This window comes from Bos indicus x Bos taurus, chromosome 23 (genome assembly GCF_003369695.1).
Source record: "Bos indicus x Bos taurus breed Angus x Brahman F1 hybrid chromosome 23, Bos_hybrid_MaternalHap_v2.0, whole genome shotgun sequence".
NCBI classification, from domain to species: domain Eukaryota; kingdom Metazoa; phylum Chordata; class Mammalia; order Artiodactyla; family Bovidae; genus Bos; species Bos indicus x Bos taurus.
Window position 1 is genome coordinate 33,117,432 of NC_040098.1, and position 12,157 is coordinate 33,129,588.

Below are 12,157 nucleotides of genomic sequence, written 5' to 3' on the forward strand. Positions count from 1 at the left end.
CTGTTTTGTAAAACAAAGGGAGTTAAAGAAAAATTGGATCAAAATAGGATCCTTTTTTCCCCTTCATTTCTTTCCTAACTTATGTCTCATATCACCCCAAAGCCATTTCATTGTTGACTCATATAGGGATTCAACAAGTATTTTATACACACACACACACACACATGCACGCACAAGTTTATTAGCACTTACTGTGTACAAGATGCTAATATCTTCTGTGTTAAAGATATTACAAAATAGTGTATGTCATGGTTCCTAAACCGTAAAAATTTACAGTCATACTAGGCAGAGGGAACTGTCATAAATGAAGCAGCTGTGGAATACTGTGTTACACTGGCATCACTCTGTGGGAGGTGATCACTTTGCCTGGCTACCTGCAGGGTGTGTCACTACTTTTTGGTCCTCTTGTCCGACAAAAGCACTTTAGACCTTTCTCTTTCCCCTTCCAAATAGGAGGCAACGTAGAATAAAACCACTTGGTGGGCCTTCCCAGCTCCCTCCTGCCACCAGTCTTTTCTTATTTTATACCATATTTCTCTCCATCCACCTTCTGTATCAATTAACTATTGTTCTTCAGATCCTAGCAAAAAATTGAAACTTTGTTATGGGGGCCCTTCCTCATCTTCAGATGCATGCATATGCCTTTATCATTCACTCTCATAGCCTGGTATACCTCTCATGATTTCATTCCACAGACATCGCACATTCATTTGAGTGGTATTTTGATTCAAAGTCATCCACCCTCCTGAGCAGTTGAAGCTATATCTGGTTTTGATCTCTGCCATTGCTCCATGTTATGTGTTGATGAATATTTATTTAGTGTTCATGTTGCCCACATGAGGGATTAATGAAAGCAGATATACCACATACACTGTCCAGATATTTGGGATGGAGTCAAACCAGCACAGGAATTGTACTCATTTTTGGAAGACATGTTAACAGGTGAATATTAAATGAGGCCCTCCGAAGGCAGGTAGAATTCCAGCATAGGAGCAGAGCAAGGACATCAGAGACAGGAGTGGCGGCGTGAACAGGTGTTTGAAGGAATAGGGGAGAAACTGGACAATGTTTGTTCGCCAAGATTCAAGGGATCTGCATGGTGCTGCAAGCACCATGTGAGGCAGAGGTCATGATGGCCAGAAAGAGGGAAAGAGCTGACCCTGGAGAGCACCCCAGCACTGGAGTATTAAGAGGAGTTTCTGATTCCAAAGCTAGCCTCCATAGAAAGCAAGTTGTCTGAAATAGTTGAAGTCTACTACCCCACCTCATTCATTGCAGGTATGTTTCTTAAAATGATTCAGTCATTTTTAAAAAACTTTTTGTTTTGTATTGGAGTATACCTGATTAACAATGTTATGATATTTATAGGTGCACAGCAAAGTGACAGTCATGTATGTGTGTGTGTGTGTGTGAGAGAGAGAGAGAGAGTGAGTGTGTGGGTGCATGCTCAGTCGAGTCTGATTTTTTGTGGCCCAATGGCCTGTAGTTCACTAGGCTCCTCTGTCCATGGGATTTTCTAGGCCAGAATACTGGAGTAGCTTGCCATTTCCTACTCTAGGGGATCCTCTTAATCCTGGGATCGAACCTGCATCTCTTGCATCTCCTGCATTGGTAGGCAGATTCTTTACCACTGCACCACCTGGGAGTATCCTAAAATGGATTCAGTCTTTAATGTCCATTCTGCTTTGACACTTTTCACCTGGGCATTCTATCCAGGCCAAGCCTCAGAATGTCCCTGTATCCCTCCTAACTTAATCCCCTGCTCTGTCTTCCTGGTCCAGGACTTTGGATGTATATACTGTGGCTTCCATTGTTTGGGGATTTCTTTTGATAGTAGTGCTCAGGATTCATCTTCTGGATGTTTGGATACAAGTCCTATTGTGATTCTCAGTCTTCACTCCCCATGGTTCTGGCGTCCTCTTTTGCTTTGGTAAGAAATTGTCCTCTAGCCTCTCTAGCTTATATCTGGATAACTAAAGAAAAATTGTTTCTCTGTTTACAACACTGTCACAGCAAATGTGGGGTTTCCACACCAAGCAGTTCTCCAGTTCTCTGTGGACACCAAGCTCCTACCTAATTCAATTTTGATAACGGCTGCTCAGACACCAATCAAAATAGTGGGTGCCCAAGGTACCCAGACTTCTGTTTATTTTCAGAACTCAGGGTCCCCATGGCCCCTCCTCAAATTTGATAATTTGCTAGACTGACTCCCAGAACTCAGGAAAATTGTTTACCTACTGTTAGTGGTTTATATACTAAAGGATGCATCTGAGGAATAGTCAAACAGAAAAGATGCATAGGGCAAGCTCTGTGGGAAGGGATGCAGGGCTTGCATGCCCTCTCTGGGTGCACCACTCCCAGAACCTCTGTGTGTTTACCATCCCAGAAATCCTCAGAACCCCACTGTTAGGGTTTTTACAGAGATTTTTATTGTGTAGGCATAATTGATTAATTCACTGGCCTTTGATGAATAACTAAATCTCGAGCCCCTCTCCCCTCCCCAGATGTGGGATGGCACAGCTGAAAGTTCCAACCTTCTAATCAAGTCTTGGTCTTTTGGCAACCAACCCCCATCCTGAAGCTATCTAGAGCCCCCAGCCCCCAGTCATCTCATTTGTATACCACAAAGACACCTTGGTCACTCCAGAGTTAGCGAGAATCTTAGAAGCTCTTCTGTCTGGAACCAAGGACTAAGACCAAATATTATAATAAAAGATTCTCCTCTCTTCCCTATCACTCAAGAAATTAACAAGGGTTTTAGGAACTCTGTGCCATTTTAAGAAATATGTATTTCGTCTCTACCAAATATGTTGCGATAACAGTGAAAAGAGTGGAGAACACATAGAAATTCAGACACACCTATGCTCTCAGGAGCTTAGAGTTAAATAACTAACCTTCCCCTCACCATCCCTTGTAAAATCTCCAGGTAGCATTTTCAGTATGACATAGTATATCAGAGAAGATACAGAAAGTAAAGCCAGTTCAAGGTGAAAGGCTAATTAGTCAAGCAGGTATGAAAGGGGAATGTCCATGAGGGCAAACAGTGAACAACTAAGCGCTGGCATCTGAGGCCTCACTCGGTTCGCTCAGAAGCGGGTGCATGTCTGCATTTAGCCCAGTCCTGCACTTCTGCTTGGCCGAAAATGAGGTAGAAAATCAGGCCTAATATGCCCACAGCAGCTGAAAGTAAGAAGACATTTCTCCAACCAAGCTCTGGATCCTGGAGGCAGGAAACCACAAGTTATCAACAGTCTCCTTGTTCTTGTCCATCCTACTGCAGAAAGGCTCTGGCACCATATTCCACTGACCCCACCCCCAACTCTGCCCTAAATTATATATTCCTGGTTGTTCCTAGAATTTCTGGTGCCCAGGCCTTTCCCTCTGCTGGAATGTTACTCCCCTCAAGTAGCCATTTGTTTCACCCATGTGCTTGCTTCCCATTCTTGCTTACTTCCCATTCTTCCCATTCTTACTTTTTCAGCCGCCCCATTTAAACTGTAACTGCACCCCCTCTTGTATGCCCTGCTCTCCTCTCCTGCCTTACTTTTTCTCTTAGCACTTACCATCATTCAGTATATCATGTTTTTGTTTAGCTTATTAGTTTTCTGTTGTTTTTTTCCCCTACCATATCGACCTTACAAGGGCAGGGACTTTTGTTTTATTCTTTTAAACATTGCATGGCCCATTCCAATATTCATTGCATACTTGTTGAATGAATAAGTGAGTAACAAGGGAAAGAAGGGCAATTTGAGAATTTCTGTTTCAAACAGCCATTTTCTGATGGTTTCTTAGGGGCTGGAAGAGAACTGAAGCTTCAAACAAAGAAAGGACTTCATGTCAAAAAAAAGCCCTTTCTTTGGTTATTCTCTATCCATTTTCCTGGCTTTTGGTAGAAACCACAAAAAACTTAAAGAATGATTGTCATGTGAATGTCATATACATATTTCTCACATAAAGTCTGTACCAAGTCTGAGTCATATGAAGTTGTCATCAGATGAATTTGTTTATTCTGACAACTTTAAATTCACTTCCCAGGACAGAAGGTTGTATGAGTGTAAAAACACTAAGTAAGCAATACTGGGCAGAGGAATTGGTATACTAACCACTGGTGAACATATGTGTAAGGTGCAGATTGCTATTTCACTCTGTCATCTACTCAGCATCTTGCTCATTTTTTCTATAAATATTTGTTGGGTTCCTACACAGGATGACCAACTCTTTCCGTATTGCCTGGAACTTTCAAGGTTTTAGCATTAACAGCTTCACATCCCAGGAAAGCCCTCAGCCCCAGGCAAATCAGAATGTTGGCTATTCTATACTTTACAAAGAAATGCTGTGATTATTCCTAGAAAATTTGATGATTAGCATGAGAAACTCATCTTCTAACAACTCATAAAGCATAAACTCATACAGTGGAGCATTCTCCTTCACTTCATACCCTGAACATGTGGTGATTTCTCTGCATGAGATAAGCCTAGGATGAGAATGAGAGGCTGGGTGACCTTTCTAGGTGACTCTTGTGACTATCATCATCATCAGAACATTTTACCTTACCTGACTCATCAAAAATCCATTGACCGTGGGAGAAATGGCTCCTGCCAGGTAAGAAAAGATCTGTGATAGTGCCCTGAGTAAGGCACTGTACCTGGAGAAAGCAATATTCCTGTGTAAGCATAGAGTTCATATCAGCTGATCTGTTGCAACTCTGTGTTTATCTGGGGATTCCTGGGGCTGTGTTGGTCCTTAGTCAAACCTGAGTGAAATGTACTGACTAGTGATGCATATAATCCAGTGCCAGGATCTGGGATTTCCAGGGGGGTATAAAGTGTACTAACTTGTCAACATTCTTTATACCAAATGCACAAATTGATGGTTGGCACCTACTTTATATGTTCTCTTGGCTTCTGCTAAGAAGCCTTGTTTTTAGGTATAAAAGATCTCTCATTGGATGAGACATTGGCTCCCCTAAGACCAAGGTATCTCCCATGTAATTTGATGGTTCATTATCTGAAGATGAAGTGTGTCCTGTTGACTGTGAACTGTCCGTGGATGGTCCCTGGGAGCTACATTTGGAAGTCTCAGTCATCTCTGATATTTCCTATATCAGACGTAAATGTTTCTCCTGCTATCCTCTACCTATATTAAAGGCTTACATAAGCATACCCTCTGAAGTTTATGAGTCCTTTCAGTGACCCAGTCCTGTGTAACTGCTGCATTTCCCAACAGAAAGAGATTGGCATGAGTCTCCCACAGTTGAACTATGAGTACAGCCACTGACTCCTGTTTTCATCTGGAAAAACTAATTTAATAGTGGTTGACGAGCTTTGGGTCCCTTCCAGGAGTTATTTGGATGAGGATTGGTGCTGAAATTTCCTATGACCCATAGTACATGTCACATTTTACTCGTGTGTGTCAGAGCAGATTACTGGATTTGAACTGAACTTCTGTGAGGATCAGGCAAAGGGGTCCCTACCGAGGAGCAATATCCACGAAGTTGACAAGGGCTCCTGATTGGGCGAAGCTTTTGATGGCAGAAGATATTGTCAAGAAGGCTATGGTGGTGCTGAAGCTGGATCTAACCCAGTAAACAGATGTGAAGAGCACAGCTGGGAAGAGAACCCCTGGGGCAAAAGAACAAAGAGTGAATAGGAAGCTTCCCTGAGCGGATGTGGAAGCTTCCCACATCCACCCCCTTTATCCACCTCAGTTCTTACCTATAGCAGTGAAGAGTTTCCTGATGGTATTGAGTCTGAGGATTTTTCTGGAGAGGAGAAAATCTGCCAGTAGACCTCCAGGGACAACACAGATACAGGCAGAAGCAAATGGCAGGGCTGACAGTATCCCACTCTGAGAACCAAAACTGAGGTGAAGTGCATGCCTCACTACAGCCACCATGACATAGATTGATCCCTGGGTGGATTGTCTACATCTATAGCTTTTCCTGTATATACATAGCACCTTTAATAAAAACTTAAGTTACTGGAATGATCCAATATAATTTTAGTGTCTGAGGAAAAATATACATTAAGTTCAGTTTGAAAAAAATGGACTAATGTCATATATAAGGATCTTGTGGAAATAGATATTAAAAAGAACAAAAGCTAAGTAGAAAAATAGTCAAACGGTATGAAAGACAAGTCACATAAAAAAAAAAAAAAAGTGATTCCTAAACGTATTAAAAGGTAACCAACCTCATAATAGTAAAACTACTGTGAGATAAATTTTGTCAAATTGGCAAGAGTGCAACAGTTTTTTGACATGATCTGTGGTGATGCCAAGAGGAATCAGGCACTTCCAAATATTAATGCCCCATGGAAGGCAATTTGTTAATAAATATAAAAGTTTATAGAGGAGGGAGATCAAGAAGGTAGAGTAAGAGGATGCAAAGCTTACCTCCCCGTGAACACATCAAAAATACATCTACATGTGGAAAAATTCTCACTAAAAACAAACTGGAGACTGGCAGAAAGACTGTTATCCAACCAACACTGTAAGAAAGATCCACACGGAATTGGGTAGAAATGAAGAGAAGTGATCGGATCAGGATTTGCATCCTTAGGAGGGTACACAGAAGAGGGAGAATTACACAGGTTCAGAGATGCTCCCTGGAGAGTGAGTGGTGAGAACCACATACTGAGTGCTACACCCTGGGGTCTGACACCAACAGGACAATTCCCCTTAGCTGATATTTTGAAAAATAGTGGGATTGATAGCCGGACTATAAAAAGAAAAAGAGAAACCTAGACTCCACTTAGGAAGAGAATGCACACACTTGCTTACTCCCGAAAAAAGGCAGAAGCAGATTGAAACTGACAAGGACTCTGGCTGGTTTCCCACCACTGCATAACATACACATCAACCTGAGCAGAGCACCTGCTGCAGCCCCTCTTGCTCCCAGTGCAGCTCCACACTGAGGAGAGGGCTGCCATGCCTGAAAAGAGTATGCAGTTGTGAGGGAAAGAGGCAGCTCAGACTAAGCATAACGTCTGAACATTGCTGGTGCCTATGAAGGCAGCAGATCAGGAGTTGTCCAGGACCCTGATTGGTGCTGGGACTACCACAGCCCACACCCCAACTTATGCCAAGCACCCACTCCAGCTCCTCTTGCTCCAACACTGTTCCTCCCTGAGTGAGGGTGCCAGTGCTGGGAGTGGGGAGAGCACACACAAAAGGAATGTAACCAGATCAGACCAACCCTCAAGGCTTTTGACCCAGAAACTTGGGACCCATCCACCCACCCCCACACAAATAGTGTGGTGTTGGCTGTCAAACTGAGGAGAAGCCCTGGCTCACAACTGGCTCTTGCTATAACTCTTCTACCTCTAGTTCTACCTCCTACTCTCGTGATAGCTACCAGCAAACCATGGGGAAGAGTGACTCATGTTCAACATTGAACCTAGCTTTCCCACCAAAGACACTGGGCACAAGACTGCACAGGGATACTTCTACATAAGGACATCCCTTCAAGTTTGAGATAGGTAACTGTTTTGCTTAATTTCATAGATACAGAGAAGATTAAGCAAAATGAAAAGACAGAGGAATTTAATTCAAAGGAAAGAATATGAAAATCCTTGAAAAAAACAACTAATGAAACAAATAATGTATCAGAGTTCAAATAATTAGTAATAAGAATGCTAATCTGAATTAGAAAAATAAACATAGTGAAAATTTTAATGAGATAAAAAATATTTTTAAAAAAGAGCCAGCCAGAACTAAAGAATACAATAATTGAAATTAAAAACATACTGAAAAGAATTAACAGACTAGATGATATAGATGAATGCATATGTGATCTGGAAAATAGAATAATGGAAATCAGTAATCAGAGCTGCAAAAAGAAAGAGTTTAAGAGATCTCATGATTTGTTCTACAAGAGTCCCAGAAGAAGAAGAACAAAGAGAGAGGCCAAAAATGTGTATATTTGATAAAATTGTGGCAGAAACCTTTCCAAACCTGAAGAAAGAAATATATCCAGGTATAAGAAGCACAAAGGATTCCAAACAAGATGAACCTAAACAGAGCTACACCAAGACATATTATAATCAAAGTGACAAAAATTAAAGATGAAAAGATAATTCTAAAGGCAGCAAGAGAAAAGCAGTTATATACAAGGGAACCCTTGTAAGACTATTGGCTGATTTCCTGCAGAAACTTTGCAGAAACTTCCTTTTGGTCTCAAAAGGAAGTGGCATGATGTATTTAAAGTGCTGAAAGGGGAAAACCTGCAACCAGGATACTCTACCCTGCAAGATTATCATTTAGAATTGAAGGAGAGAAAACTTCTTAGACAAGCAAAAACTAAGAGAGTTAATCAATACTAAACCTACCCAAAAAGAAATGCTAAAATGTCCTCTCTAAGTGAAAAGAAAAGGCTACAACAAGAAGTAAAAATCTATAGGAAAGCATAAGTCCCACTGGTAAAAGAAAATAGTAAAGGCTGTAGACCAACCACTTAAATAGTCTAGCATGAATATTAAAAGACAAAAAAAAAAAAAAAAATGTAAAATCAACTATTAAAAAAGTGAAGGGATAAGCATAAAGATGTAAAATATGAAATTTTAAAAATACAAAGCATGGAGGAAGGGAGTAAAATTGTAGATCTTTTAGAATGCATTTGAACTAAATGACTACCAGTTTAAAACAAGTAGATACAGGTAAACATACATGAGCCTTATAGTAACCACAAATCAGAAACCTACAGTAGATACAGAAGAAAAAAAAAAAAAAAAGCATGTGAGAGAGAGAGAAAGGAACACAGGATACTACTAAAACATCAAACCACAAGGCAATAAACTAAAAATAAAGGAGTAGAAAAGAACTACAGAAACAACCAGGAAACAAGTAATAAAATGGCAATAAGTATATACCTACCAATAATCACTTTAAATGTCAATGGGCTAAATGCTCCAAACAAAAGATACAGGGCAGGTAATTGGGTTAAAAATCAAGACCCATCTGTATGCTGCCTGTAGAGACTCATTTCAGAGTTAAAAGACATATACAGATTGAAAGTGAGGGGATGAGAAAAGATATTTCATGAAAACAGCACAATAAAATGGTGGTAGCAGCACTCGTATTAGACAAAATAGACTTTAAAATAAAATCTGGAACAAAAAAACAAAGGGGATTATATAATGATAAAGGGATCAATACAAGAAGATACAACACTTTCTAACATATATGCAATAGGAGCACCTAAATATATAAAGCAAATATTAACAGACATAAAGGGAGAAATTGACCACAATACAATAACAGTATTAACACATCAGTTACATTAATGGACAGATAATTCAGACAGAAAATCAGTAAGGAAACAGTGGTCATAAATGACACAATAGACCAGCTGGGTTTACAGGACATTTCATCCAGAAACAGCAGAATACACATTGAAAAGTTGCACTTGAAAAGTTCTCCAGAATGGATCACATGTCAGGCTACAAGACAAGTTTCAACAAATTTAACAGGATAGAAAATTATATCAAGCGTTTTTCCCAACCACAATTGTATGAAACTAGAAATCAATTATAAGAAGAAAAAATAGGAAAAACAAACGTGGAGACTAAAGAACATTCTACTTTTTAAAAAAATATGTCAATGAAAAAATCAAAGAGGTAATTGGACAATACCTTGAGGCAAATGAAAATGGAACCACAATACTCCAAAATCTATGAGATGCAGCAAAAGCAATTCTAAGAAAACAATGAAAACACAACTCAAAACCTATGGGATGCAGCCAAAGCAGTTCTAAGAGGGAAGTTTATAGCAATACAATCCTACCTCAAGAAACAAGAAAAACATCTAATAGACAACCTAACTTTACACCTAAAACAACTGGAAAAAGAACAAAAAAAAACCCAAATTAATAGAAGGAATGAAATCATAAAGATCCAAGCAGAAATAAAAAGAAATGAAAGAAACAATGCTAAAGATTAATAAAACTAAAATGTTCTTTGAGAAGATAAAATTGACAAACCTTTGGCCAGACTCACCAAGAAAAAAAGAATCACATCAAAATTAGAAATGAAAAAGGAAAGGTTACAACAGACAATGCAGAATTACAAAGGATTATAAGAAACTATTATGAACAACTATATGGCAATAAAATGGATAACCTGGAAGAAATGGACAGATGGACAGATTCTTAGAAAAGTTCAATCTTCCAAGACTGAATCAGGAAGTAATAGAAATTATCAACAACCCAACTACAAGCACTGAAATTGAAGCTGTGGTCAAAAATCTCCCAAAAAAGAAAATCCCAGGACCAGATGGCTTCACAGAATTCTATCAAACATTTAGAAAAGAGTTAATGTCTACCCTTCTAAAACTGTTTCAAAAAATTTCAAAGGAAGGAACACTTCCAACTCATTCTACAAGGCCACCATCACCCTGATATCAAAACCAGACAAAGACAACACAAAAAAAGAAAACTACAGGCCAATGTCAGTGATGAACATAGATATAAAAATCCTCAACAAAATTTTGGCAAACAGAATTCAGCAACACATAAAAAAGCTCATACACCATAATCAAATCCATGGGTTTATTCCAGGGATGCAAGGATTATTCAAAATATGCAAATCAATCAATGCGATACACCACATTAACAAATTGAAGGATTAAAAACCATATGAAAATAGATGCAGAAAAAGCCTTTGAAAAAACTCAGCACCCATTTATGATTAAAACTCTTCAAAAAATGGGCATAGAAGGAACCTGCCTCAACATAGTAAAGGCCATTTATGATAGTATTGTAGCAGTAGTGAAAGTCACTCAGTCGTGTCCAACTCTTGCGACCCCATGGACTGTAGCCCACCAGGTTCCTCTGTCCATGGAATTCTCCAGGCAAGAATACTGGAGTGGGTTGCTATTTCCTTCTCCAGGGGATCTTTCTGATCCAAGAATCAAATCCATGTCTCCTGCATTGCAGGCAGATTCTTTACCAACTGAGCTAGGAGAGAAGCCCTATATATGATAAGCCTATAGCAAACATTATTCTCAATGGTGGAAAACTGAAAGCATTCTCCCTAAAATCAGAAACAAGACAAGGGTGTCCACTTTCACCACTATTTTTCAACATAGTTCTGGAAGTCCTAGCTACAGCAATCAGAGAAGAAAAAGAAAAGGAATCCAGATTGGAAAAGAAGAAGTAAATCTCTCACTGTTTGCAGATGACATAGAAAACCCTAAAGATAGTATCAGAAAATACTAGAGCTAATCAGTGAATTTAGCAAAGTTGCAGGATACAAAATCAATGCACAGAAATCATTTGCATTTTTATATACTAACAATGAAAATTAGAGAAATTAAGGAAAAAATCCTATTCACCATTGCAACAAAAAGATATCTAGGAATAAACTTACCTAAGGAGAAAAAAGAACTGTACACAGAAAATTATAAGACACTAATGAAAGAAATCAAAGATGACATAAACTGATGGAGAGATATTCCATGTTCCTGGATAGGAAGAATCAACATTGTGAAAATGACTATACTACCAAACACAATCTACAGATTTAGTGCGATCCCTATCAAATTGCCAATGACATTTTTCACAGAACTAGAACAAAAAATTTCACAATTCATATGGAAACACAAAAGACCCCTAATAGCCAAAGAAGTCTTGAGAAAGAAGAATGGAGCTGGAGGAAATCAACTTTCCTGAGTTCAGATTATACTACAAAGCTACAGTCATCAAGACAGTAGGGTACTGGCACAAAAACAGAAATATAGACCAATGGAACAAGATAGAAAGCCCAGAAATAAACCCATGCACCTATGGGTACCTTATTTTTGACAAAGGAGTCAAGAACATACAATGGGGCAAAGACAGCCTCTTTAATAAATGGTGCTGGGAAAACTAGACCGCTATATGTAAAAGAATGAAATTAGAACACGTCCTAACACCATACACAAAGGTAAACTCAAAATGGATTAAAGACCTAAATGTAAACCAGAAACTAGAAAACTACTAGAGGAAAACATAGGCAGAAGACTTGATGGCATAAATCAAAGCAAGATCCTCTATGACCCACCTCCTAGAGTAATGGAAATAAAAACAAAAGTAAACAAGTGGGACCTGATTAAACGTAAAAGCTTTTGCACAGCAAAGGAAACTATAAGCAAGGTGAAAAGACAACCCTCAGAATGGGAGAAA

At 39.2% G+C, this 12,157-nt stretch overlaps 2 protein-coding genes across 20 annotated transcripts in view; one reads left to right on the plus strand and one right to left on the minus strand.

The window, feature by feature from the left end:
- Window positions 1-12,157, plus strand: part of SLC17A1 (solute carrier family 17 member 1) — a 237,188-nt gene that overhangs the window by 47,034 nt on the left and 177,997 nt on the right. For 5 of the 16 annotated variants that reach the window (XM_027524080.1, XM_027524079.1, XM_027524078.1 and 2 more), the window contains one exon: window positions 4,913-5,162. The exons of 10 other annotated variants lie outside the window; for them this stretch is intronic. The gene's annotated coding sequence lies outside the window, so the exon portion shown is untranslated. Of the gene's footprint in view, window positions 1-4,912; window positions 5,163-12,157 lie in introns of those variants that run through there. One more of the 16 variants, XM_027524074.1, reaches the window with a different exon arrangement.
- The window catches only part of SLC17A4 (solute carrier family 17 member 4), a 34,176-nt gene continuing 24,425 nt past the window's right edge, over window positions 2,407-12,157 (minus strand). For all 4 annotated transcript variants that reach the window (XM_027524083.1, XM_027524085.1, XM_027524084.1 and 1 more), the window contains 4 exons: window positions 5,715-5,847; window positions 5,474-5,621; window positions 4,555-4,645; window positions 2,407-3,220 (listed from right to left, as the gene is read on the minus strand). In XM_027524083.1, coding sequence (XP_027379884.1) covers window positions 3,074-3,220; window positions 4,555-4,645; window positions 5,474-5,621; window positions 5,715-5,847 — 519 coding nt within the window. In that variant the 3' untranslated portion in view covers window positions 2,407-3,073. The remainder of the gene's footprint in view (window positions 3,221-4,554; window positions 4,646-5,473; window positions 5,622-5,714; window positions 5,848-12,157) is intronic.